General features: G+C 32.1%; 7 protein-coding genes and 1 long non-coding RNA gene across 11 annotated transcripts; 2 read left to right on the forward strand and 6 right to left on the reverse strand.

The window, feature by feature from the left end:
- Nucleotides 1–1,132: 1,132 nt before the first annotated feature.
- Nucleotides 1,133–3,059, reverse strand: LOC128386554 (arf-GAP with dual PH domain-containing protein 1-like). Its single transcript, XM_053345600.1, has 6 exons — nucleotides 2,820–3,059; nucleotides 2,528–2,753; nucleotides 2,227–2,416; nucleotides 1,988–2,149; nucleotides 1,691–1,909; nucleotides 1,133–1,615 (listed from the first exon to the last, which is right to left on the reverse strand). Exons 1-6 carry the CDS (start codon nucleotides 2,899–2,901, stop codon nucleotides 1,259–1,261), a joined length of 1,236 nt encoding a protein of 411 aa, XP_053201575.1. The 5' UTR covers nucleotides 2,902–3,059; the 3' UTR covers nucleotides 1,133–1,258.
- A 5,314-nt stretch (nucleotides 3,060–8,373) lies between these two features.
- Nucleotides 8,374–15,785, reverse strand: LOC128386657 (glutamic acid-rich protein-like). The gene is given in 4 exon segments (XM_053345720.1): nucleotides 8,374–10,690; nucleotides 10,693–11,613; nucleotides 11,769–12,088; nucleotides 13,559–15,785. Coding segments are annotated over 4 exon segments (3,102 nt in total). The 5' UTR covers nucleotides 13,797–15,785; the 3' UTR covers nucleotides 8,374–9,067.
- Nucleotides 15,786–15,926: 141 nt separating this feature from the next.
- LOC128386662 (voltage-dependent anion-selective channel protein 2-like) lies at nucleotides 15,927–17,781 on the reverse strand. Of its 3 annotated transcripts, none has more exons than XM_053345727.1 (3): nucleotides 17,555–17,781; nucleotides 17,331–17,433; nucleotides 15,927–17,041 (listed from the first exon to the last, which is right to left on the reverse strand). In XM_053345727.1, the coding sequence occupies exons 2-3, from the start codon at nucleotides 17,392–17,394 to the stop codon at nucleotides 16,254–16,256; spliced, it is 852 nt and encodes a 283-aa protein (XP_053201702.1). In that variant the 5' UTR covers nucleotides 17,395–17,433; nucleotides 17,555–17,781; the 3' UTR covers nucleotides 15,927–16,253. The 3 variants fall into 3 exon arrangements, with proteins under 3 accessions (XP_053201702.1, XP_053201700.1, XP_053201701.1); XM_053345725.1 differs by having other exon boundaries at nucleotides 17,247–17,433; XM_053345726.1 differs by having other exon boundaries at nucleotides 17,331–17,781.
- A 146-nt stretch (nucleotides 17,782–17,927) lies between these two features.
- LOC128386660 (eukaryotic translation initiation factor 3 subunit H-like) lies at nucleotides 17,928–19,103 on the forward strand. The gene has a single exon (XM_053345724.1). It carries the CDS (start codon nucleotides 18,047–18,049, stop codon nucleotides 19,034–19,036), a length of 990 nt encoding a protein of 329 aa, XP_053201699.1. The 5' UTR covers nucleotides 17,928–18,046; the 3' UTR covers nucleotides 19,037–19,103.
- Nucleotides 19,087–22,222, reverse strand: LOC128386659 (regulator of telomere elongation helicase 1 homolog). Of its 2 annotated transcripts, none has more exons than XM_053345722.1 (2): nucleotides 21,891–22,222; nucleotides 19,087–21,560 (listed from the first exon to the last, which is right to left on the reverse strand). In XM_053345722.1, exons 1-2 carry the CDS (start codon nucleotides 21,996–21,998, stop codon nucleotides 19,245–19,247), a joined length of 2,424 nt encoding a protein of 807 aa, XP_053201697.1. In that variant the 5' UTR covers nucleotides 21,999–22,222; the 3' UTR covers nucleotides 19,087–19,244. The 2 variants fall into 2 exon arrangements, with proteins under 2 accessions (XP_053201697.1, XP_053201698.1); XM_053345723.1 differs by lacking the exon at nucleotides 21,891–22,222 and adding an exon at nucleotides 21,693–21,830.
- Nucleotides 22,223–22,551: 329 nt separating this feature from the next.
- LOC128386663 (protein SYS1 homolog) lies at nucleotides 22,552–23,364 on the reverse strand. Its single transcript, XM_053345729.1, has 2 exons — nucleotides 23,025–23,364; nucleotides 22,552–22,928 (listed from the first exon to the last, which is right to left on the reverse strand). The coding sequence occupies exons 1-2, from the start codon at nucleotides 23,216–23,218 to the stop codon at nucleotides 22,691–22,693; spliced, it is 432 nt and encodes a 143-aa protein (XP_053201704.1). The 5' UTR covers nucleotides 23,219–23,364; the 3' UTR covers nucleotides 22,552–22,690.
- A 138-nt stretch (nucleotides 23,365–23,502) lies between these two features.
- On the forward strand, nucleotides 23,503–24,284 carry LOC128386664 (uncharacterized). The gene is made up of 2 exons (XR_008324913.1): nucleotides 23,503–24,012; nucleotides 24,127–24,284. It is a non-coding gene; the product is annotated as an uncharacterized LOC128386664 (long non-coding RNA).
- On the reverse strand, nucleotides 24,126–27,352 carry LOC128386658 (nuclear pore complex protein Nup107-like). Its single transcript, XM_053345721.1, has 3 exons — nucleotides 27,105–27,352; nucleotides 26,673–26,993; nucleotides 24,126–26,602 (listed from the first exon to the last, which is right to left on the reverse strand). Exons 1-3 carry the CDS (start codon nucleotides 27,271–27,273, stop codon nucleotides 24,423–24,425), a joined length of 2,670 nt encoding a protein of 889 aa, XP_053201696.1. The 5' UTR covers nucleotides 27,274–27,352; the 3' UTR covers nucleotides 24,126–24,422.

Below are 27,352 nucleotides of genomic sequence, written 5' to 3' on the forward strand. Positions count from 1 at the left end.
TTAAGTTAATTGTTACACTGAAATTTAAACCTGTGTCTTGTTGTTGCTGTTCAAATGATAACTTATCAAGTTTACAATTAGTTAATCATTTCGTTGATTAAAGCCTCAAGGTTTTCATTAAATAATACAAAAAGGTGTCTTTTGTTTTAACAAATCAACTAATTATCATTAGTTGATTTAATATCTTCATCTTAAAATGATTAATTCACTTTGATTGATTGAATAACGGTAACAATTTATCAACTTGACTCTCAGGTCAAGGTTTGATTAAATTAAAATTAACCAACAACAACAACAATTAAACATGTTTGTAACCATATGATGATATGATTAAACTAAATGAAATTAATTCACAAAAACCAATTGAATAATTAATCCATTAATTAGTTACCTTACCTTAGAAAGTTAATTTTGATTTGGTTGTAAAAGCACATAAACAATTAACTGTTTAAAATTAAATTCTCGTTTCGATGAACTTTTAATTTCCAGGTAATTAGGATTCTCAATGAACCAGAATCGTAGTTAATTGTTATTGTTTTTAAATGTATCATAAATTTTCCCAGTAATTAAAGATAATCAGTAGATTGCAATTAACTGTATACGATATTAACTATTAACAAATTTCAAACATTTCTCCAGGTAAATTGTTACAATGTTCAGCGTTTTCAAGGTGAATGAAAAAAATGATTCAATATCTTCATGATGGTTCAGTGGATTCTGAATTTTTCATGTAATTGTTTTTCTGCCTCCATCAGCAATAAATAGACAATAAATTATTACTAGTTTTTTGCCAACTCCATTGTGATAGTTATTTAAATCACATTCTGGCAAACATGATAACAATTAAGGAAGAGGAAATGATAATAGGATGAGATTGATATTAAATTTGTCTCATTTTATTGGCAACAATTTAAAAAAATAGTGTTGATATTTTTAGTTGATTTCACAAGGAAGACAAAACAACAAACAATTAATTTTATCAATTGAGTTGATTAATAAACTAATTCACTGACCTGATTGATTCAATTGTATTTGTAGCTTTACTTTGTGTCAAACTATTGGTTGAGTAAATTAATCAACTGATTATCACCTTGATTACTGAGAAAAATATGAATCAATGTGATGAATGAAATGAAAACAAGGAAACGAATTGAAAGTTTAGCCAATACTTTTTTTAATGAGATTTTGACAATGATGAAGTTTATATTACATATCGTGGTAATTGGGTTAATTAGAAGCACTCAGATTAATTAAATGATCAACTAAAGGATAGGAAATTTTTACCCTTTCTCAGAGTTCCAGTGAAACTTGATCCACTATTACGATGACTTCCAGTGCTGCTTCTTGATTTCTTATAAGATGCTGAGTTTCTTAGGTTATGTCTTAAATAGACTTGACAATCTTGAGGTGTTTCCGGTGTTTCGAGTACCGATGATATCGCACTGATCCAGTGTTTCCTCTCCTCTTCCGTATCTGCACTGAACAACCAGGTTCTTTCAGGGGTTTTCAGGATGAATCCATACATATGTTGCTTCAATGGAGCTGGAATCCCAGATGAAATGGCAAATTGTTTACCTTTTTCACCCAAATATATTTCACCCTTAGGAAATGGATCCTTGACCATTGAATGAATAATCAGTTATTACTTTTAGGTCCAAGAGGGAGAGATTTTCACATGAAAAATACTTACCAAAGGATCTTCCAAGTACATTAACTTACGATGGTCAAGAGTAAACCAACGTTTCTTGTAGGAATCGCCCACTTTAGGTCCAGTTTTCCATAGGAGGCCTTCTTTAAGAAAATCTCGAGTCAAGAGAGGTAATAATTCAACCGGTGGACAAGTTGGATAAGAAACCTGAAGATGTTGATATTTAGCAGCTCTAATTGCCATGTACCAATCAATTATCTCCTTTTTTTGCAACAGAAAATTCAAAATAACCAACAATTAACACGAAAATTGGGTAAAAAAGCAATCAAATTAACTTACCTTTCCATCATCAGCATAAACATAAATACTCCTCGTGTTACCATCTTTCAGGTAAGTTAATTGTAAAGCATTTGGACTTTTAATTGTTTTCAGTTTAATTGGATCACAGAAAGTTGCATTTAAATCGGGAATGTTAATAACCGCTTTGGGTGTTTTGCTGCTCTGTACAATGAGAAGATTGAATCAAATTAATCGACGAATAACCAATTCGATTAGAACAAACATATTCGATAACTTACACTTTTTACATAATATTTTAGTGTTTGATCGACTTCTGATAGAACAAATTTTCTTCTCTCAACTTTCTTATCCTTTTTACCTTTTTTCATCAAGAAACCTTCCATATAACCTCGACTATAAACCGTATCGACCTGGTGCATGAACTCTTTACGCTCGTACTTTGCGCGAATCCATTGTTCACGAAGGACACTGGACATTAATTAGAGAAGAGAAATCGATTCCTGTGAAATGTGTAAAGAGATTGACAAGAAAAAGAGGAAAAAGAGAAAAGAGAGAAAAAAAACGTTCGATTCTCCTTACTTTGGATCATCGTGACTTGGCCTTCGATAATAGGGTGGGACATGTTTCTCGTAATGTTCCTTGGCCAGTTCGTTACCATACTGTTCCATGGCTGTTAACGATTCTTGATCCCAATTGTCGTAATCAAATGATTTGGCACTTGAAATGTGTGAACCTAAACCACGATGGATAAGAGCACATTCAGCGCACAAAAAAACACCAATAGTGACCGAAGCCCAATCAGGATCTGAAGGTAATAGGAAAACAATTAACTCCATTGAAGATGATTAAAGATAAACAATTAAATACGAACTTGGATGATCACAATCAGCGCATAAATTGTTATACGGACGTTTAGCCAGTTCCTTTAATCGATTTCTATTTACTTCACTCATAGTTGATTGTTGTTCAGTAATCAACTAATTAATTACCTCGAAATGATGAAAAACAATTAGAAAAAAAAATAATTAACAGTTAATCCAATAGACTCTTAATGTGTAAATATAACTATTGTTGTTGTTGTTTCTTTGCTCTTTCCAATTAATAAAATAATTTCCATTATTAATTATTGATTATCTCTCTATTTAATCACTCAATTTACTATCATCACCTCATCCTCTGTCTCTCTGTCTCTCTGTCTCTCTTTCTCTATCTTTCAATTTCATCCATTTCCTGTTTCACTATTTCCGTTTCATTTTCCTCAGGATATAAAACTATTGCTATGTAACATTTGTATCCAAAAAAAAAGCACAAACAGAAAGTAAAAGTTAACCAGAAAATCAGACAAACAATTACAGTCGATAATCAGACCTGTGGTTGGATTAAAAATCGTGATTAGATTATTATGTTAACATGGTTAATCTTTGATTAAGTGAATCGATGGTTAATCATGATGATCAACAACGATATTCATAAGACAATCACTTGGAATTGTAATCATCATGAAATCGATGAAAGCTCAATGTTTTCCATAGAAAAGTGAATAGGGACCACACACATTAAGATGATTTCTCTTACAAAGCATCTTCCCTTTTCTCTTTCACTCTCTCATCTTCCATCCCAATGGTAGTTATCATCATCATCATCTTCATCATCTTCACCATAAATTACCTGGAGACTTATTTTTTCATGGTAAATAAAACTAAACATTTAATAACCAGGTTAACATTGGAAAGTAACATTAACAGTGAAAAAAAGATGAACCATAAATTTCAATTGATTTATTCAAAGTAAAAACTGTTTTCCCAACTATTAACATACATAATCAATATTAAAGCAATAATTAATATCTGAATTAATCAATGAAGTAAACAAGAAAAAAAAAGTTTACACAATTAAGAGATTAGGATAATTAAGATTAACATTATCACGGACAATTAGTATTATATTAATGATAATGTAATAATTGTATGATAATTAAACGTTGGTAAATTAATAATAATTTGATCATTTGTGCCTTGGATTGGACGGAGAGAAATTATTTTAATTGTGATTAGAAATGGGGATTAATCATTTTAAATTAAGTTCTAATCAACTAACTAATAGGATCTTGGTTTAAAGATACAATTGAAACAAATTGTACTTGTAACAATTAAGGAAATGATAACAAATTCCGGAAACACTGGAACTCTTGATTACTTAGATAAACTTTAGATGTTAATACCTCAGGGTTAATAGGAATTAACATAATATTGAATAGCAACAGTTAGGTAATTGGAGATGAGGAATATGATGATGAAGAGGATGAGGATGATGAAGATGACCCAACCCATTGGAAGATGAATATGTTCACAGCATGAGATTATGAAGAGGAGACAAACAGAAATGTGAGAAGAAGGTAAAATTTGGGTTACCTTTACCTGGACTTTTCTCTCTCTCTCTGTTTTTTTGCTTGGGTGTTAATTTAATGCCTGAGGGTAAAATTGACTTGCAACCAACAAGGTTGGAGGTTAACAATTTACAAGGATAACCTACTGATTATGTTTAATCACCTAAACAATCAAAAAGAGTCACTTTGGTTGATTACTTTGTAATTTACTTGAAAATCTTAATTCTTGTTGCCAATAATTTGATTGATAATCTTACCTGTAAATTTTTTGTCTCAAATAATCAACATAGGAAATGATATTGTTAATGTTTTACAGTTTCTAAGAAATTAGCTTAATTGTTATTTGACGTGATTAACGATTTTGTAAGTTTAAATTGTTGTTCTTTCAGCTCGTTCCTGCTAATTGTTGATATGATTAAGTTTATTTTACCTTTACCTTTATTGTATTTACATTGATTCTGATTCTTGACTCTCTTCAATCCAGATCACAATCAATTTAATTGTTTACAAAATGATGGGAATCAAGATTTTCTTACTCTATCAACAATTTAAGTGGATTTAGGAATCCGCTGTGATCCTTGATTCTCATCATGATTAGTTAATCATGATTAACATTACCCGCCATTGAATTAGATTTAAAATTCCAGGCAAATGATGTAACCAGTTAGAGATTTAAATTGTGATTTCATGATTATCAGAAATAATAACAATTAAAGACCTTGAATAATATTCATTACCATTTGTGACAATCAACAATTTAAACCAATCAATTGTGTAATCAACTGAAGTTAATCAACAAACCGTTTTTTTTAATTAACCTTGAAGATGATTAGACAACCATTAAAATAAACACCAAGAGGTTAATTAACTTGAGCTTAATGAAAGATTAAATTTTTAAAACAATCAAAGCAATCAACAATTAGATGACCACTTTAATCATTATGATAGTAATCAACAAAGAGAGATAAAAAATTAATTGAATGATTAAAATAAGAAACAATTGATTTAATCAGAATTTGGGAAAAAAAAGTTTTCTCATTGATAAAAATCAAAATCTCAAACAAATTAATTAACATGACAAGCTCACAATTAAAATGAAACTCGTATTTGTATTATCAAGATCAATATTAATTCAGTGTTGTTGATTAACTGAAGGAAATTAATTTTACTCTCAATGAGGAACAAGTAGAAACTTTAATTGTTCAGTTGATTATTATTCTCAGGTAAAAATGTACCACAGTTAATGAGAAGATAATTTAAATTGTCATTTGAGGTTTTGTTTGGTTTTCTCAATGATCAGTTGAGATTAACAGTTAACATAAACAATGATTAGAGTTTAATGGTTGGACCAACATAAAAAATATCAACAAGATGAAAGATTATCTTTCTATTTTCGTCTTCCTCTTCATCTTATCCATGTCTTTATCTCTGTCTATTTATATTTATCTTCATCTTTTCCACCTCCCACCTCCTCCTCTTCATCTTCATCTTCATCTTCATCCTCAGCATCTTCTTCTTCCTCCTTTATCATGATGATTCTTGAACAAATTTCTTCGGTTGAAAGAACCCTCGAGTCAACAGTTTTCTCTCTCTCGATTTTTTAACATTCGAAAATAATATTTTCATGGAATAACTTTCATCTCTCTCTCTCTCTCTCTCTCTCTCTCTCTCTTCCCTTCTAACACCATGATAATGATAACAATAGAGAGATGATGATAAATTCAGTGATGATGTTTTCTTAGAAAAAGATTTCAGTTGAAACATGTAATCCTCATGATGAACACTGAATAACAATTGAAATCCACTTTAATATCATCATTTTAATTACAATAACAATACAAATGAAAATTGTCAACATTATTTATCAGGATCAATATGTTAATCGCTATTAATTTGATTGATGCTTTGGTTAGTTAATTTAATTTTAATAAAAACTTTTAACTTGATCAACTTTTCATTGGCTTTAGGTTTTATTGGGACCAATTAGATTAACTAGAGAACCAATTAGAGAACCAATTTAATTAGTATTAATAACAATAATACATGTAGATGATTGTATTAGATTCATTGATTTAATTTTGTATATTTTCACCAGGAAATTGAATGATGATGATGATTATCATCATGAGGAGAGTCGGATGTTGACTTTAAGAGGAGGAAGTTGAAGATGATGAGGTAGAGGGGATGATAAGGCGAGAAGATGAAAGTCTCGTGTTTATCATTAGAAAGTATTAACTTGATTGTTTATTAACAATTTATCAATAAATTGTTAGACCCTAACAAGGTCAGGGTTCTGTTGATTTTATTATCACAATTAATATGATTTATAACTTTCTGAATAGAATCAGTTGTTTATAATCAAATTAGACAAACTTGAGGTTATAATCAAAAGTTTGTTGTATTGACCATCCCATTGACACCTTCTCATTATAATTAAATGTTTCCTCTTAATTGTTACTAATCCTCATTTTCAGTCCATTCACTTTTTGTTTCCATTAAAAGTTAATATTGAAAAAGCAAATACTAGTAGATGAATTAAATTGATGATGACTACGATGATGATGATGATGATGATGACCAGAAAGATGCAATAGTAAGATAGAGTTGCCTGGATCTTTGCCAATTTTGACTCACTCGCCCTTCATGATGAAATTGAAAAGGGAGGATGAAGATGAGTAAAGGGAGAAACAGATTATCCAGATAAGATGTAATAGTGATTTAGAGACAAGATTAATGGTTAAGATTCACTGCGAGATTTATTGTTGGACAATTTTAACATTCGCTCATTTAATTCACTATTTAAATGGTCCGAAAATTGACTAATCATCACAATTTACAGTGAGAAGGAAAATTTACATTCTTAAAGTTGTATTGACCTTTCATTTCTTTTACATGAATATCAACAATTAACTGAAAACAATTAGAGCTCATTGATTTGGTCAATCAACGGGAACCAAATTGATTTGGTTTCCATCTTCATAATTATCATCTCGATCGCTAAATCTTTGGATTATCTTGATTACCCTTTTTTAAGGTTTTAATTGTTTTTCCTTTGTTGATTCTACTTTTTGATTTAAACCTGAATGAGGAAATGTTAATTTAGTTGTTCTCGGTGATTTGGTTAATTTAATAATTTCAAATACTTTTATTGAATAGAATGAGATTCAAAAGATTATCTAATTATTGAGATTGTTATTTTTTCTCCAATAATTTGAAATCTATTTTAGTCTTTGGTGAAACTTACTTATTTGGAATGCATGTTAACATTAATACTGAGTTTGAAAACTAAGAAGAAGAAGAAGAAAAAAGTTACTATTAATTCAAGTGAATTAATGGTGAAACTGGAATTGGAATTACTCAAAACTTAAGCTTAAAAACTCAAACCTTCGACCCTTGAACCTTAAGACTTTGGGTTATATTTTAATTGACAAGTTTCGAATCACAATAAGTTTTGTATGTTCTAAGTCGCCATCTAATGGACATTTGATGAATTTTTTCATTTTCTGCCGATTCTGATAAATTTTAATTAAATTAAACCTGCGAATTCAAAATTCAATTCTGTGCTACTTTTGTTCATCTCATCAAACGAATCGAGTACAAACCAATCTCTTTCTAATTGTCTTTATATCCTTAATAGCTTGATTGAAATGAATTTTGCTTCAAAAACTCAACTGAGCCCGAAGAGATCCTATTAATTAAATGATATTTAAACCCTGAATGTGACCTCCGTTTAATCCAAAATAAGCCCACTCATGATGAAGACTCTTAAACAAATTCGTTAAGTCTTTTCGAAAGTTCTTAAAATATGATAATACATTTTTGGTCTTTCGATTTTTTTAGAACTTTTGAAAAAGGCTTTTGGGAGTTTCTTAAAAGTTTTTATCCCAAAAGTTATTAATTTTAGACGGAGGTCAATCTTAAGGTTGACATGTTCCTCTATTTTAACTGGACTTTGAATCTACCAATTGTTGATAATTAATGTCTATCAGCTTATTGTATTATCTTGTTAATTTGATTGTAACCAGGATTTGCGATGGGATTTGATTTGATAATTTGGTTTATTGAGCAAAAAAAAATAATTTTTAACAATTAAAAATTAACATTATCCATCTTCAAATGTTTCATAGTAACAGTCAGAATTACAGTTAACTTTTAATCATCACAATAATCAATAATTAATAAAGATGATTAAAATCCTTTAGATATTATCCTGTTAATTACAATGAAGTTTCATTAGCTGATTGTTCATTCTTCGTCTTTTGTTTATGGTTAATTGATTGTTGATCATTCTCCTTTGATTTTTGTTGATGATGATGGTTTTAAAGGTTAATTGTTATAACTTTGGTTCGTTAACAGGGTAAAGATTAACAAAATGAGAGTGGGAAGGTTATATTATATATCGAAGATGGAGTTTGAATGTTGACATTAAAGCTTTTTGAATGTAATTAATTATGATAAAAGAAAATATTGTCTCCAACAATTGAATCAAATTTACATCGTAATCAGTGAAATTGTTCAAATCAAAAGCAATTTACATTCATGATTAGATGTAAACATCACAATTACGGTCGTTTGTTGAAACAACAAAAACTATGCAGGGAAAGCGAAAGGATAATTGTTGGAGCAAGAAAGATGAAAGCGTAAAAAGTGATTACAATATTATCAAGCAAATCAATTTAAATGGTTTAACAATTATGATTAAGGGATTTAATTGTGATTAATTTCATTGAATCTTAATCACTATCATCCTCGATAACTAGTTCAACTTCTTCCTCACATGAGTCTTCTTCCTCTTCTTCCTCCTCGTCATCAATTACCGGAGCTTTTTGTATGTAATTAACAGTCGGTTCAGGTTTTTTCACTTGATTAGATGATTTTGTCATCGATGGTACTTTTAATGAGGACGAGGGTGTCGTGGGTCGAGCCGTTGATACAATTGTTACACTGGAAATCGGTGATTCTTTTCCACTCTCACTGAAATCGCTTAGATCTTCTTTAATCCCTTCTTTTTCCAAATTCTTCAAAAGATTTTCAATCTCTTCTTCTTCTTCATCTTTCTCTTTTTCATTGTTCGATTCATCTTCATCTTCTTCTTCCTCCTCATTTCCCTCTTCATCGTCTTCTTCTTCGGCATCTTCTTCTTCTTCTTCGATTGCATTTTCCACGATATCTTTTACTTCATTTAAACCAATTCCAAGTTCTCCCCAATCGATATTCTCAATTCCTTCTTTCTCAAGTTCATTTAATAGAACATCGATCTCTTCATCTTCCTCAATTATATCCATTGAATGAGCGATCTCTGCTTTCGTCTTTGATTTAATGAGTTTCAAAATCTCTGCAGTTGATGATCGGGTTAGTCCCGATTTCTTTGATTGAACTGTTTCGTCTTCATCTTCATCGTCCTCATCTTCATCATCCTCATCCTCTTCCTCTTCATCACTGTCTTCTTCGGTTTCTTCTTCATCTTCTTCATCTTCTTCTTCCTCGTCTTCATCTTCGTCACTTTCTTCTTGCTGCATAATAATGATCTTCTTGACATCTTTCTTATCTTCTTCTTTTTTCTTCTCAATTTTTGTCGAATCTTGATTAACCTGTTGCTTAGATGGTGAATTGATTTTAACCTCGACAGGTTGTGGTGTCAAAGGATTAGATTTAGATGGTGTTTGGGTTGGAGTTGGTGTCGATGTTGATGTTCCTACATTGGAATGAATCTTTTTGTTCTCATCTTCAGTTTTAATTTCCTCTGGTTTTTTGGGTGTCGGCTTTTCCTCTGCTGTCCAAATCGCTCCACCGACAATATTTTTGGGCTTAGGCCGACAGACTCCGTAAACTTTGGGCTTATCTTCAGGTTTACTTTGTGTTGGAGTTTCGTCAAATGTTACACTTTGTTTTCTCATTGACTCTTGTTCACTTGATTTTGATTGCTGATTGTTTATCGATGTAGTATTAGAATTTGTTACTGATGATTTATTGTTAATCGTTTCTTGATTAACTTCAGAACTTTTTCTACCTTTTCTCCATGGATAAACTGGTTCAGTTGGTGCGCTTGTTGTCGGTGTCACTGGTTTTATTGTCGACTCTGATTCTATCTGGTTCTCTTGTGAAGGTCGACGTCGCAACGATGGTCGTAATTGTACATCAGCCGTTTGATCATTTGTTTCTTGTGAAGGTCGACGTCTGAGTTGTCGACTATTTGTCGCTGATGGTGAGGTAACATTTTCTTCATTGACCTCTTGAGATGGACGACGACGGAGGGGAGGTCGTTGCGATTCAGTTGTTTGCTTGGATGATTCGTCTTCCTGAGAAGGTCTTTTTCTTAAAGTTGGCCGAGCGGATTTGACTTGACTGGTAACGACAGGCGACGAGGTTTCGACGTTTTAGATTGCAAAGAAGTAGATTTTGTAGATGGTGATGATGATGACGATTCCATGGGCACAGGAGGAGGAGGTGGTGGCGGAGGAGGCACAGAGTTTGAAGGACTTTTAAACGCTGAAACATTTGGCGTTGCTTTGGAAGTTGTTGTTGTAGATTTAGAATCAGATTTAATCGTTGAGTTATTCTTAATTTCTGGTGATTGAGTTGTTTTCGATGCCGGTGTTGATGGTGGTAAAGTTGGTTGATTTTCTTTCGCTGCCATAGCTGCTTTGAACTCTTTTGATTTAGTTCGTTTGAGTGCATCCTTTTTCGTTGCCCATTTAACTCCACTTTTCGATTTTTTGATCCTTTCATAGGCGCTAAAATCTTTGTGTGGGTCAAATTTAATCTGTGGATCTTTAACCCTTTGTAGTCCCTTCGTTTCAACAGGTTTCCATTTTTTAACTGGACCATTGGAAGGGGCAACTTTTGGTAAACCAATGGAATTGTTTGCTTTAAAACTGGACGATGAAGCATCTTTCGGTTGAAAAAAACTCAGAATTGAGGTCAATTTTTTGGGTGTTGGCTTTTCTTCACTCGAATTATCCTTATTACTATTATTGTTATTATCTTCTCCGGTTTCTGTTCCCCATGAAACACCATTGGTACGCAATTTATTAGGAGTTGGACTGGTAACTCGAATTTTCTCATCTTCTTCAACCTTTTTAAACATTTGAAGTTTGTTCTTAACACTAGTAGTGCCCTTTAACATGGCCTTTTCAGCTTCGATTTCCATCCTTTTCTTTTTGGTAAATGGATCTTCAATTTCGTCCTTTTTCTTGGTTCCATTATATTCTTCATCTAATTTCTTCAATTGTTTCATAAAACTATCATTCGGCTTTACAAATGGACGAGCTTCCTTCACCTAAAGTAGTCAAGAAAGACAAATGAAGAACAATCATTCGTATGAAATTAACAACATCAAATTAATTGTGTAGATTAGTAATTTGTTATTTAGTTTATTTACTTTTCTACATAGAAATTAATCCATCGTTTCTCTGAAAAATGAACTTCACCTACCTCATTATAAGCATCATCGAATCTCCTCTTCTCCTTATACATGAGATAAGCGATACAGATCGCTGATGATCTAGAGAGACCTGGTTTATGGGCATCACAGTGAACGAAACAATTACCCGCAAATCGACCTTGATCGATAAACTCGTAAATATCATCAAGATATTTATTTAAATCAGTTGAAGATGAATCTTCAATTTGCATTGAGTAATAATTGTAATCATCTTCAAATCTATTTTCAACCTCATTTTCAGCAGCATTTATAATATGGGTTATCCCATATTCTTCCAATACTTTCTTATTATGGGCAACATCCTGTGAACCTAAATGATAGCGTAAATAGAAAATGAAAACTAATTAACAATAAAAAAACAGAGACACAACAATTAACTGTTAACAAAAATCTACAAACAGCAAAATGAAAACAATTAAAGATCAACAGTAACAAAGATGATGAAAGTGAAATGAAAGTATTGACAAAGAAACAAACCAATAAAAAATTCAATTGGAATTAATCTCAGTTACTTCACTTAATCACATTGGACAATCAAAATGATTAAGAGAAAATGTTAACCTAGTTGACATTTAAATTCTAATTACAAATCAACTCTTTCATTTGATGTTTTCTTTTGCGAGAAAATTTGTTTCTCTTTCGTAACGAAAGTTTCGTTGGTACATAACCGGCGACATTTGGTTAACCGTTTTCGCAAACAGAACGAAACATTTTTCTTGGTTAATTGTTATTAGATTTTAATTATCTTTTACCAATTATTTTGTATTTTTATTATTCCAAGGAAAAGGTGATTAGTGTTAATTTGTTTACCATGTGATTGTAGTGGAAAAAATTAAATCTATTTCTGGAAATGAGATCAACATGGAGAAACCATTAAGGTAAATATTTATGTTGAAAATTTGAGCTGAAAAAAAATTAACTAATCACTAATCAAGGTTTTCTTTTCTTGTTTTTCTTTATTCTTTATAATAATAATATTAATCTCCTTTTTCTTCATGGATGTTTGCTAGTTCTGGTGAAAACTAATTTAGCTAATTCATCAAATCTGCTAAATCCAAGCATCGTAATAATATCGGTGTTTTTGAAATGTGAAAATTTCGCTTCTTCATAAAATGGATTATGGTTTGTATTGGATTTTCTGTATAAAAGAAACATTGAATTTCAATGGATCGGATAAAATTAACATGAGATTTGTCTCTGTTAAATGTTTGTAATATTTTAATTCTGTTTGATTTGTATTACTGAATCAGTAATACTGATTCTCCTTGGTGATTTGAATGATGAGTATTTTAAAATGTTCATGTCTATGTGTTGGCTTGTTACTCAAGCCAAGATTTTATTTTCAGCTCTTTGCAGAAATAGGAAACAAGGTCGATAACTAATTCTCTAAGAAGAAGGATTTAAAATTAACTAAGAGGGACTATGGATGGAATCAATTGATTGATGAAAAAGAAAATTCCAAATTTGCTCAACTATCATGTTGGAGGAATAGGAAACCATTTACAGCCATTTTTCACCGAGTTTTCAACTAATTAGTCCAGTTCCCATTTGATTTCGTCAGTCCCCGAAAGAGGACAGAAAATTTTCCAATTAGTTCTCAATCAATTACGCAGTTTCGCAATTCATTTAGTCAAGTTTTCGATAAAATTTAAGTGAAACTCATTCAGAATTGATTGGAAAATTTTCTGTCCCCTGTTCGGATTGACGAAATCAAATGGGAACTGGACTAATTAGTTGAATCGAAACCAATTGTTCATCTATTTTTTGCTCCACAACTTACCGATCATTAATCCTGGAATCACAAGACCAACTTGAAGATCTAATTTGGATTGTGTATCATTTGATTTCGATGATTTATTAGATTCGTTATCAAGTGTCTTTAATCCTTTAGCGTTTCGCTTTTCAACAACCTTTTCGCCTAATCCGGTTGTCACATTGGTCTCAACTTTACGTAGAGCTCGTTGAGAAAATTTTTGAATCTCATTGAATAATCCACTGCGATCTTCCATCATTGACATTGGTTATTACGATGGAAACAACAACAATTAACAAATGACGATCACAATAAACTAACAGATTTAGAATGTAAGAAATTAGATAAATATATTTACAAGAGTAAGAGACACTCGAAACATTCACGATGTTATAGAAACAGAAGATTTAATTTGTTCAGCATAGAAAACAATTTTTATAATCAACTAATTATTAGAAAATAACAATAATCAATAAATTGTTATTAGTTGATTATCTCCATTGAAAAACATTACACCTTTTCGAGGCAAAAGATAGAAACAGAGAAACCATTGAGATTATTTCATATTCAACTAAATTGAAACCTGTGTAAAAGATGAAGATGAAGATGAAGATGAGGATAAATAAGATGATGATGATGAGAAAGAAAGAGAAAAAAGTTTAGAGAGAGAGAGAGAGAGAGATAAAACTTTCGCTATTTTTGACTACCATCCAATTGGAAGGTTAAAGGGATTTTGTTTTCTATCATGAGGGAAACATTTCCTCCTCCATGATGAAAATGAAGATGAGCAACGAATGGCCTGTTTCTATCTGAGTATTTTTTCAGAATCAGGATGAAAAATCTTGTGCTTGGAATCGTTTCCAATGTGTAACATTGATGAATAGCTAATTATAGATTTGCAACTTGTTGATTATAGTTTAAGTTTTACAAACGTTGTTCATAATCAAAAAAACCCTCAAAAGTTAACTAGGCCAAGAGCATCTTCATCTTTGATCATCTTCATTGATAATCAACAAAGTTTACAGTTGAAATTGTCTCATCATCTTCGTCACTGTCATTCGTCACCAAGTTTAGTAACTTATACAATTATCAATATCATCAATTGGTACATAAGTAGTTACCATCATCCAATTATTATATTTCACGTTTTTTCATGCAAAACATGAAGCGCTACAAAGATATCAAAATATCAGATTGTTCAATTAATGGACTATAGTTATTGCTAAGCAAAGGCAATACATTGGCCGATCAATCAATTTTCTTAATTATTGGACAATCTTCTTTAGACGAGCTTGATTAACGATGATAATGTTTATCTCGTTGTCGCTTTTGCGGAAGATGAGGTTACGGATGTGACGACAGAGATGGTGATGCTGATATTCTATTGAAATTAATTCGATTCCCGGTGAGTTCGATCGATTATTTGGACCTGGAATTTTCGATTCTCGTCTCTGAGGTAATCGAGAGACAAGACAATTGACACTTCCATTAAGACCATTGGTGTTATTTGGCCTATTCAACGTTACTGTTGATGTAAAGCCCGATGAACGATTCTGATGATAAACCTTATCCATGGTCATTGTCACGATCAATTTAACTTCATCTCTCGTAATTATCTTTATATTTCGTTTCGTTTGGGTCGATAAATTAGTTTCGTTTTCCCAAAGTGATCATAATTGTAAATCAATTTTACAATGAAAATTGTCACTTGAGAAAGAAAATTAAAAAAAAACAAAAACAAAAATGAGTCACAATTATGAAACTCTTTAGAAATCAGTGAATGAGTTAATCAAGATAATCTTATTCTCTAAGATTATTCCAATTTGATAATCATTAAGATTTTCTCATCTCTCGATTCAAATTTTCATGGATTGAACTGTAATCCAACAACAGGGGGATTAGATTAGAAACTATTACAACGGTTATAACCAATAAAGATCATCATCTTCATCAACTTGTAACTTGAACGGATTTTGTTCAACTAAGCAACTTTGCTATTCCAATGCGCTGTTTCAAATGGATGAGCAGAGAAAGAGAGAAAGAAAGAGAAAACAAAGATGATGATGATGATGATGATGAGGGAGAAGAAGAAGAGGAAAAAAAGAGGGAAACATGAGAGTGGAAAGAGTAAGTAAGGTGGAGAAAGGAAGAGAAGAGAGAAGATGAAGATGAAGATGAACAACAATTAACTGAAAACAATTAGAGCTCATTGATTTGGTCAATCATCGGGAACCAAATTGATTTGGTTTCCAACTTAATCATCAAAATCTTGATCGCTTAATCTTTGGATTATCTTGATTACCCTTTTTTAGGGTTTTAATTGTTTTTCCTTTGTTGGTTCTACTTTTTGATTTAAACCTGAATGAGGAAATGTTAATTTAGTTGTTCTCGGTGATTTGGTTAATTTAATAATTTCAAATAATTTTATTGAATAGAATGAGATTCAAAAGATTATCTAATTATTGAGATTGTTATTTTTTCTCCAATAATTTGAAATCTATTTTAGTCTTTGGTGAAACTTACTTATTTGGAATGCATGTTAACATTAATACTGAGTTTGAAAACTAAGAAGAAGAAGAAAAAAGTTACTATTAATTCAGGTGAATTAATGGTGAGACTGGAATTGGAATTACTCAAAACTTAAGAAATATTTCATCGGGAATAATTGGTCATCTAAATAAAAGGAATAATGTGAAAGCACTTTCGTTAAAATTTTAGATCTTTAAGTGGCATTCAACTCGATTCCCAATCCTATTTTGTGTCCACCTCCATGTAAATTTTTCAGGTCAAACATGGATGACATTGTAACCAAGATACCAGGACGAAGTTTGTGTGACAAACCAAGACTCAGATTACTGTTGTTATTAATTTTTGCTCGTAATGATGAAGTGTTATCTAATTTGTAGACACATCCAAGAGCCAATTTAGTTGATGCATTATCAGCCGACCAACCAACAGAAACAGCACTTTCGAGTGATTCATTGACTTTATGGTAAATTGATCCATTGAAATCATTTTTTTCATTCAAACTTCCATGAACAGCATAATCAATAGTATTATAGCCAATTGAAAAATTTGTTTTAACCAGTTTTTTCTGGCTTGGATCGTATGAGACTTGAGAGCCGAAAAGAAATTCTTTTGCTCCAATGACAGCTGATCCATTAACCATTGTTCCCGAAGGAGTAAATTCAACATCACTTGCAAGGTTGATCAAATCTCCTTGACATTTGACAAAAATGCTTCCTTTATGTGCTTTAGTGTCAAGGGTTACTGAATTTCTGCCACCAAGAGTTAGACCTTTGATCAACTTATCTCGATGGGAGATTTCAGCACTAAGATTATTGTCACAATCCCATTTCTCTTTCATGGTAAGTCCATATCTATCATGGGTATAATTGGCTTCAACATTTGCCAACACCTTGTTTGTTTCGTTGTTTGATGATCCAGAAACATTGAAAGCCAATCCTGAAGGTGTTTTAGTCTTAACATCGAGCTTAACTAGCCCAAGATCTAGAATGAAAATAATAAAAACAATAACAGAGATTAACAATTAGAAAATCAATTCTGTTCCAACAAATTACTAAGGAAACACATAAAAAGACAAGAAAAAGACCAGGTTTGATTGATCATAATGTACTGATAGAGAAATTATAAAAAGCTAGCAAATTGTTAACCAATACATTGGATATTGGTCAATTGTGCTTGAAAATCTTACTATTAAACGAAATAACCTGGTTACACTTTAATCCCTTATTTGAATGTTTCCCATTGAAACATAATTTTAAATGAAAATCCTTACGATAATGTTTGTTGAAAATATCTTTGGCCTGATTTCCAAATTCATGATAAGCTGGTGGGGTCATGGTAACCAATGTGATCTTTGTCTTTGAAACACCTTGAACCTTAAACAGACAAATAAAAGTTAAATATGAATAAAGTTATCACTGAAAATACACACAAGGTCAATATAATTAAAATTCTGTTGCAAGTAAACTAATTAAAAGGTGAAACAATTAAAGATACAATTAAAATCCGTTAACAACAGATGATGTGGTGAAGGTGAAGCTCATCAGTTGAACTTTGAATGAACTTCAGCTGAAAATGTCAACTGAATTTCTCAGCTCAAACAGCTGTAATAGCTCTTCAGCTTTCCAAAATTAATAACAATTAAATTCCAACAAATCTAAAAGGTTAATTAAATCATAAAATTCACTTTTGCTAATTAAATTTTGATGAAAAAAATGTTTTCTCTTGATTCAATTTTCGAAACAAATTTATAAACAGAATAATCAAAATTTAGAATTAACGAGCGACATCTATCGAATTAGAATAGAAACATTTTACAGAATAAGAATTTCGACCAATAGATGTCAGTTTAACCTCCACGCCGACAGTTTTGGAGAAAATTTTTTTTTCTATTTTCCAAATAACCAAACACACGCCGCATCTAATTAGTGTTTAATTGTTTGTTTCTATTTTAATTAATTGATTGTTTGTGTATTTTATTTCGTCATTATGGCTGGTGTTTCTCGTAGTATTCCTATTGGTAAGGTTAAGGTTACCGATGGTCCCATTGATTATGTTCAAATCGATGGACTTGTTGTACTTAAGATAATCAAACATTGTCAAGAGGAAGGAGGCGCTTCCGCTGAGATCCAGGGTGTTTTACTTGGTCTAATTATGGATAGACGATTAGAAGTGACCAATTGTTTCCCTTTCCCACGACACATGGAAGAAGATGATATCGATGAAACTGATTATCAGTATGTTATGATGAGACATTTGAGAAATGTCAATGTTGATCATCTTCATGTTGGTTGGTACCAAAGTAATCCTTATGGTAGCAGCCTTTCAAAGATTGAAACTGTCGATGCTCAGTTTATGTATCAAGCAGCAATCGATGAATCTATTGTTCTATTTTATGATCCTGTTCGCACACAAAAAGGTTTTCTTTCATTGAAAGCTTATCGACTAACCAATTTAGCCATTAAGCTCTGTAAAGAAGGAGTCTTCTCACCGGATACTCTTAAGGAGAACAATATGTCTTTCGACAAATTCTTTGAAGAGATTCCTATCAAGATTCGTAATTCTTATCTTGTTAGAGGTCTTCTTTGTGAGATTGAAGAGAAAATGGCTGAAGATGAAGGAAAACAATTCTTGGATATGGGAAGAGTATCAATGTTGGAAAAGACTCTTCATCCATTAATGAAGTGTATTGATGATGTCGCCAAATGGACTAATTATCAACGAAACTTTGCTTTGAAACAACAACAAATTGTTAAAGAAAATTCGGCTCGTCAAGCAAGAGGAGATCCTCCAATGTCCGAAGAGGAAGTTAACAAGTTGATTAAGCCTGTTCTTCCGCTGCAAAGGTTGGAAGCTCTTCTCAATTATTGTCAAACTTTGAATTATTGTCAATTGAGCTCAACTATTGCGAGTCAAAATATCGCTAAACTTTTCATGGCAAAAGGTTTGAGTGAACCAAGTAAACCGGAAAAAAATTAATTTAATCTTATGATTTTTGCTTATTGTGATGGATTATCTGAATAAACCAATTTTCACACCAAAAAAACATTTAATTCTCATTTTGAAGTATACAAGTGTTGAATCTTTGTTTACATGATGAAACAAAAGAAAGTCATTACAGAAAAAATTGATTTAATTTGGAAGAAATTGTTTCTTCTACTTCTAAGATAAAATATAAATACAATCGCTATAAGATGATATCATTTTTAGATTTAGCCTGATGGCGTTGGAAGAAAGCAGTGACCGCTCTCGTAGCTTCAGAATAGGAAACATTTTTCACATATGGATGCATCCATTTGGATAATCCAGCAACGAATTTTTCGAATCTATGGTCAATAAGAAGAACGACTCCATAATCATCTTTATGTCTTACAATTCGACCAATAGCTTGATTTAATGCTCGTTTCATTTGTAAAGTGTACCAATCAGTTGGACTCAATTCCGGATTGTTTTGTTCTTGTAAATATTGTTTTTTAACCAAAACTCGAGGATCTTGGGTAGCAGGAAAAGGTAAACCAACCATCAAAACACCTCGACAATAATGATCAGCCATATCAAGTCCTTCAGATAATTTTCCTCGACAAATACCCATGAAAACAGCTCCTTTTGAATTTTTTTGATCTATTTTTTTCTTATACTCAACAATACAATTGGCAAACTCGTTCTTGTCCTTTGGCTCTTCGAATAGTGTCTTTTTCGCTCTCAAATTAGCGAAGATTTTCCATCCTAGACTACCCTTTTTATCATCTTCATGTTCTCTCCATACTTTGAGTATACTTCCCATGACAGCATATGAAGAAAAAAATATAAGAACTCCATCGGGTATGATGTTGCAAAAATTGACTATAGATTGACCGATAGTTTTGATATGCTCTAAATTAGAGCGATTCTCGTATGAAGTGTTGTAACGGATATTATTGTAAGCTAAAGATAGAGTGTAAATGCCAATTTGTGATTCATTGATGATATGTCTATTTTGTAGTATAACAGGAAACGGAGTCTCTAACTCGATTTGAAATGACTGAAGGGGAGCCAAAGTTCCGCTTGTGATAATGGTACAATGTGCGCCTTTCTTTTGTAGACTATTCAATCCAATGCTGGCACTTAGACACCATAAATAGAGTGTCCAGGGTTTTCTTTGGTCAGTAGATTCTCTTTTGGTAGAGGTCCAACCCTTGAACTTCTTGGTAGCTTGTGAGTAGCCATTAACTTTAGTGTGGCCATTGCTCATGGAGACGCTATTTTCTTCGTTCTCTTTTTCGGTGAAAACTCGATACTTTTTGAGAAATTCTCCTTTAAATTCTAACCATGACTTTTCGTCATCGTATCCATCAGGAAATACAATCAGGAAAAAGTCATTAAGCTTTTCTAAATGAGCAGAAAAAGATGCAAAGTTATTGTTACCGGCGAATAGACTTGCCTCGATGATATAGTTCATGATTTGATCGATCGCCTCGAAAACACTAGTATGTTTTTCAAATGGAACACCAACCGTCTCTAAGGTTTCGAAAATCCATTTTTGTTGGTGAACTTTTTTGTCTTGAACATCTTGGACAGCCTTTTCGACTTCTCCTTGAAACGCAATCAACATATCTTTAAGAAAGGTAACCGAGTTAAGACTTAGACCTTGCATTGCATCGAGAGCTTCTGGAGCCACAGTATTCATAAGATTTGAACTTTTTAAGTGATGGGTCAGAGTTTTAAGTTCTTTGATAAGATATTCAATCGATTCAGATTTCAATTCACCGGATACACTATCTTCACATATTCGCTCGATATTGTGGCCTTCATCAAATATAATAACATTGTTTGCAATCTCGATTCCAAGAGCTTTTCGAGCAGAGGGATCCAACAAATAGTTGTAAGGCATGAAAATAACATCTGATTTTTGCTTCAATATTCGAAGTGCATAATATGGACATACTTTATGCTTTTTACCGAGGGTATTCAGGTCCTCAATGTCCAAAATAGGAGTCGAGTTGAAGTCATCAATGGTTAGAACTTTTTTTTCATACTGCAAATGATATGGACACTGTTTAGCTTTCGTTTTAGCTCGACAAGCATGAGTTTTAGCTGTATTGTTTTCCAATTTTGAAACTTCTTCATTGATACAGAGATTATCTCTACCACCCATCACTAGACCAGGCATGAAATTGTAATGTGATCTTTTCATCTCCTTACAAGCTTGAGAAAGCTGAGCATGAGTTCGAGATGAGTAAAGAACTTTGGTTGTGGGTTGTTCGTTTACAGGACCTTTTTTTTCATCTTTTTTCTTTTCATCTTTACTAATTCCAACCAGGTCATCAGGCTCGGCACAGAGGTCGACAAAGTCTACATCATCTGAACTGGCACCTTGACATTCTGATGTACCATCAAGTGACGGTGAAGTAAAGTATTCAAGTAAAGGTGTTCTATTCTTTTTCTCCAACCAGGATAGAGTAGAACAAAGAAGAGACAGAGTTTTACCGGTACCCGTGGGACTCTCCAACAAGCCATTCTTTTTCTAATGAATAAAAAAAGCTATTAGTAAAAGGCTAATAAACTCGAGCATCATTGAGAAAAAAATGAATTCATTAATATTATCAACAGAGGATAAAAGATGGAGGGAAAATAACGAACCACATGAAAGACGTACACTGATAAACAAACACACAAACCAGCCAATACATGTACAGTTGAACATTAGTAAGAGAAAGAAAAATGAGCCACCCTAAACTCTCAAACCTCACATTGACACGAGTACAAGATGATCTCATTTAAAATGAATTAACATATTAAATGAATCTCAAACAAAAAAAAACAAAATATCGATGTTAATAGAATTAATAATTACCTCTCTAAGACATTTGATGACTTGGCTCATGTAAGCTTTTTGAAGAGGATAAGGTTTGAATGGGAAAACAACATCGTATCCACCAATTAAGGTAGACGTTTCCTCCATTGAGAATTTGAAACAAAAATTGATACAATTTCAATTCCAATGAGGTTAACAAAACCTTAACCCGGAAGAACGAGAGTGAGAAATAAACAAACCAAAAATAAACGAATCACAATTGGTTAAACTAACGAACAACAACAATTAAAGAATAATTAACAATCCATAGTAAGAGTAATTGCATCAGAGATTTTTAGAAAATCCCGGTAGAATAAATTTAATTTCTATTCTTTTGAGAAATTGACCAATCAAAGAGAAGAAAAATGTTCTATTCCACCAGATGGCGCAACTTCTGGCGGTAAATATGATAAGAGAAATGGTTGAATTTCATCATTTCTAAATTGAGAATTAATCATCTCGACAATTACTAATATAATTGTGTTAATTGTTCTTAAATTTGCAATTAAATTTTGTTCAATAATTTTGTCTAGTGTAAGTGAAAAGTTGGTTAGCTGATGATTGTCATTTGTTACCAATATGATAAGTAAAAGATTAACTGTTCATCTGTTGAGATGAAAATGATAATTAATCTGAATAATTATTGTTTGGAGGTGAAACATTTACAATAATTGGATTTATATATATAATACACAAAATAATCAGATCAAAATTTTTGTTTTGTACACATAAAAATCTATAATATGAGAATTAATGAAGAAATAATATAATAATTTATATAAATAGAGAGAGAATGAGGTTCAAACATCATCTCCAGATTGAAGTAAAGGAATTGCTTTGATTTCTGTTTGCATACAAAGATATTCACCACCGACACACATTACCGAAGCACTGATAATGTTTAATATCCACCAAGACCAAGTGTTAGGGAAAGTCCCATTATACATCCAAGAGATGATCAGATGAATAGCATAACAAGTTGCTGAATAATCTAAACATGGTTTAGCTCTGCCAACAAAAGACCATAAATAAAAAGATCTGAATGAAAGAAAAAAAAAAGAGAAAAAAAAGTTGACAGTTAAAACAAACAGATACGAACATTAATCAAAATCATTTCCACCCTTGACAACTTACCCACAGGAAGCATTCACGAGGTAAACTAATAAAGTGAGTAAACTAATTTGATAACTAAAAACGTAAGTTAATGACGGTGATTCAACAGCACAAATGAGGATTGCAAGTGATGAATAAAATGAAGCTTGAATGGTGACAATTTGTGAAGTGATGAGAATTGGATCCCAAACGGTTAACCTAAATTTACCTGTCATTGGTTCCCAAGGTTAGGTGCAAAATTGTGTCCAACAAAAACTAAATTAATTTAAATTACAAAATCTCATCGTTAAAATGATTAACAAACAAATTGAACAAATCATCAAATTATTCATTTCAGATTCTCATGATCAGATGTTCATCTTGTCAACATTTCAATAGAATGAAACTAATGCCATCTAGTGGATTTTCGTGAATCTTTCGAATTAAATTTAATTGTTTAATTAACTCAAATATTTTTTTAAAGACTTTAGATTAGATTGGAAGAATGATATTAATATTGAACTTTGAGGGTTAGAATTTGATTTGGTTGGATTTAGTAGATTGTTTGAAGTTTCACGATGATTAGAACATTAATTTATCATAACTCAGGTGATTACAATGTAACTTAATTATTAGGTAGCAATAAGTTAATTATGATTAATTAAATTGTACTTATTTTGACATTATAAAATGATGTCTAAAAATACTCATTAAATGTACAATAATGAATATCGGAAATCATGAGTAAATGTTTTTAGACTAGTTTGTGATTGGTGATTAATTGTTAGATGGGTTAAGTGTCACATAAATAATCATCTGCTTGGATTGATTAACGTTAATCACTTGGATATAAATACCATAACTCACTGATAGTTGATCATCATTCATTGGTTAACCGTAATCGAGTTAGAACAATTTAATTTCGTGACTTTAATCAACTAAGATCCAAACAAAATCCAAAAAACAATGGAAGCCAAAACCCTCATCGTTTACATTGCCGCTTTCGCTTCAGCAATCGCCTTGGTTTTTGGTAAGTAACAATTAACTTAATCATTAATAACAATTGTTAAAAATTTATAATCAGTTTATAATTAGAAATGAATGAATTTTAACTAATTGAGTTTTCTAACATTTCATTTTAAAGCTGAACCCGAACCAGAGCCTGAACCAATCTTGAAATCTATTGGACTTGATCTTGGAGGTATTCTCGGTTGAACAATCAATTGATTCATTTGATTAATATTAATATTATCAACAGAATAATAAGAAATTAACATGAAATAAAATTAATTTGAAAAGCAATTTAATCAACTCATTTCGCTTTCATTATTTGTATAAAACTCGGGACAAAATGTTTGCTTTGATGAAGATATTTATGGATTAATATTTACAATCGATTTCGTGAAAGGATATTATGATTTATCCAATTTGGTTTGTTAATTAATAACCACAACAATCTTTACTTTGATCAAGAAGTACAATTGAAGTTTCCCTTAACTTGTGAAGTAAAGTTTTGATCTGATCGGGTTCAAATTCTTTATAAAGACAATGTACTTCCGAAGCGATAACATCGGCAATTTGTAAACATTCTTGATATCGATTGGATGAATGAAGAACAGTTTGTAAAATGAAAGTTAATTGAGGAATTTTATCTTTACGAAGAGCCAACAATTGCTCCTTCCTTGTATCATCTTCTTCCGGGTCAATTCGGGCATCAACCAACCAACCGCCATCAACGAAACACAAAACATTGTAAACTTTATCAGCGGTTAATTTAGCTTGAAGACCAAGAACATTTATCCATTGTTCAATGTCGATCTCATGTTGCTTTAAGAGATGCTGATAGGCCACTTTCTCGGTGAATTTGTTACTTGTGGGTGGTTGGGGTTTCTCGGGTTTAGAGTTACTATAATAGGTTAACCAATCATCGAAAGATTCAATTGCTTGGGAATAAGCTGAATAGCATAAATGCTCTCGAATCGCATTATCAAGTCGAGCCGATTTTCTCTTCTTCTGTCCGGCTTTACTTCTCCACATTTTGTTCACTCCATCGATCAGGTTACTTGGAAGTTTTCTAATTGTTTTCTTAGCCGAATCAATTTTAGATGCAAGTAAAAATTGACGGATTAAAGCATTTGATTGGAGTAGAAGCTCAATATAATTGATATTTTCATCAATCGAAAGCCAATCAAGAGCATCAATCTTGACATTATCATCCTCGACTTCAGCAGCCACATGCGAAGGTAACATGGATAGATCACTTTTCTTTATCGAATTGTGTGAATCAACTCTAATAGTTTCCACGACAGTTTTAGTTATGCTCTCAATATCCAGCTCAGATTCCTTGGCTACCTTTAAGGCTAACTGGCGTTCTTTTTTGTCAGTAATAGATTCGAGTAATTTAGCATAAGTGGTGACTTGGTATGAAGGTGGAAGATGAGAAACATATGGAGCTACCAATTCAATTTCTTTCCAATCAATAAGATATTTGATGTACTCTTCGAGAATTGAAATGGCGAAACCTCTTCTAGAGTCGGTTGTTATTTGACCCAATTCGGTCAAGAAAAGAACGAAATGAGCAAAAAATCGACAAATTTGAGGTCTTATCTCGTTTTCAACACCATGATTCCGAATCCAATCAATCATATATTCTAAAGCACCTTCAGTATCATCTAAAATAACCATTTTTTGAATAGTTTGGTGACACTTTTCTTCAGAAGAAATATTCTCCTTCTTAAAACAGGCATCAGCATCTCGAAAAATGTCATCAAAGCTTTTCATATTACTCCAATATTCTTCTGGTAAGTCAACAGAGTTTCTCAGGAAAGTTCTAATTGGTCCCGAGCCTCGAGCAGTGACAATATTTGGTAGATAAGTGTGACGAAGCTCATGTTCAGTGAGACAATCAAGAGAGGCTCGAATAAGTAACCAAAGTCTATCTGACCATCGGGTAAGAAGGGACAATGGAGCTTTAAGATTACCACAAAGAGATCCAATAACGGCAGCTTCATAAACCGATTGATTTGTGTTTTCCATTTGTGAATACTTGAAACATGTATATTTCCAAAGATCACGACAAGCATTACCTTGGACTACAAGCATATCCTCCTCTTCGGTAAATCCTTCTTGAAAATTGAGATCATGGAATGGGACCCAACCATATAATGCAGCAGCTAACCAATGATGACCAAGTTTCTCAGCAATTTCTTTGGCAACATCAAGCCTTCCGGCACGAAGATAACGAAGTATATGTTTGAATAATCGGTTCTCATCTTCTTTATCAAGATCATGTAATGGACGATTACTTCGTATTGGAGCATCAGGATCCATCTCAGTACAATGTTGAATATTACTAATACCAAGCTGACGATTTTTAATACTATGGAGAGTATTTTCCCAGCTATGAGGTCCTTCAGAGTAAAACTCAATTTTATCACAATATTTTTCCGAATCCATATCATCTTGCTCATTCTTTTCAAGCCAATCGATAACATGTTGCATTGTTCTTGCATTAACATCTCGATCCAAAAAGGCATCAATGACTTCTTTGTCACTCATCTTCTTTTGACCTCCATCGACCATCATATCTTCAGAGTCAGACATTTCTAATTGATTGTTCTCTAAAATAAAACGAAAAGAGTGAAATTATTAACAAAACGTGTTGATTCAATTAAGATATGATAAATTTACCTGAAACTCTAACTCTGTCTTCAAAAAGACCTCTGATAAGCCTCCATGAATTACGTTCGGATCGTAAAAGCATTTCCATTTTGGGTGGTAAAGTTGTCAACTCTTTAGGGTCAATAGTTTGACCACTTTTCAGGGACATTAGCACCTGAAGATGATCACAACATTGTTTTTCATATTCTTCAGCTAAAGAAAACAGCTCAAGATCAACTTCAAGTCTTTTCTTTGATTCCAAAAATGATTTAAACAAAGTGTAACATGGAAACACATGTTCCCTAATTTCTGGTGTATCCTCTTGAGGTAGAATGAAAGGAGTAGAAGGACCTGGAACACAATTAACCCCGAACAAAGGAAAGAAAGATTAGAATTAGTACAACAATTTATTAATCCAATTCAAATTTAATGATAGAAAAAAAAGAAACAAAACAAAATTACCTATTGAATGGCGAAGAATTGAAGAGAAAGTACAATTACTGAGCTCAGCTTGTCGACTATTGGACAGATAATTAGCATAACGACTTCGAGAAGATCTAACAGCAGGAGATTGGGCAACCATAGAAGTATAATGACCTGAATTAACAGAGAAATTCAATCTACTATCCATAATAATATTCAATTATAATTAAATTCACAAGGAAATATTAAAATTAAAGCTTAGAAAATGTTTTAACCGCTAACAAAAT

The sequence above is a fragment of the Panonychus citri genome, unplaced genomic scaffold (assembly GCF_014898815.1).
Source record: "Panonychus citri isolate SS breed McGregor unplaced genomic scaffold, ASM1489881v1 Contig00072, whole genome shotgun sequence".
In the NCBI taxonomy this organism is placed as follows: Eukaryota; Metazoa; Arthropoda; class Arachnida; order Trombidiformes; family Tetranychidae; genus Panonychus; species Panonychus citri.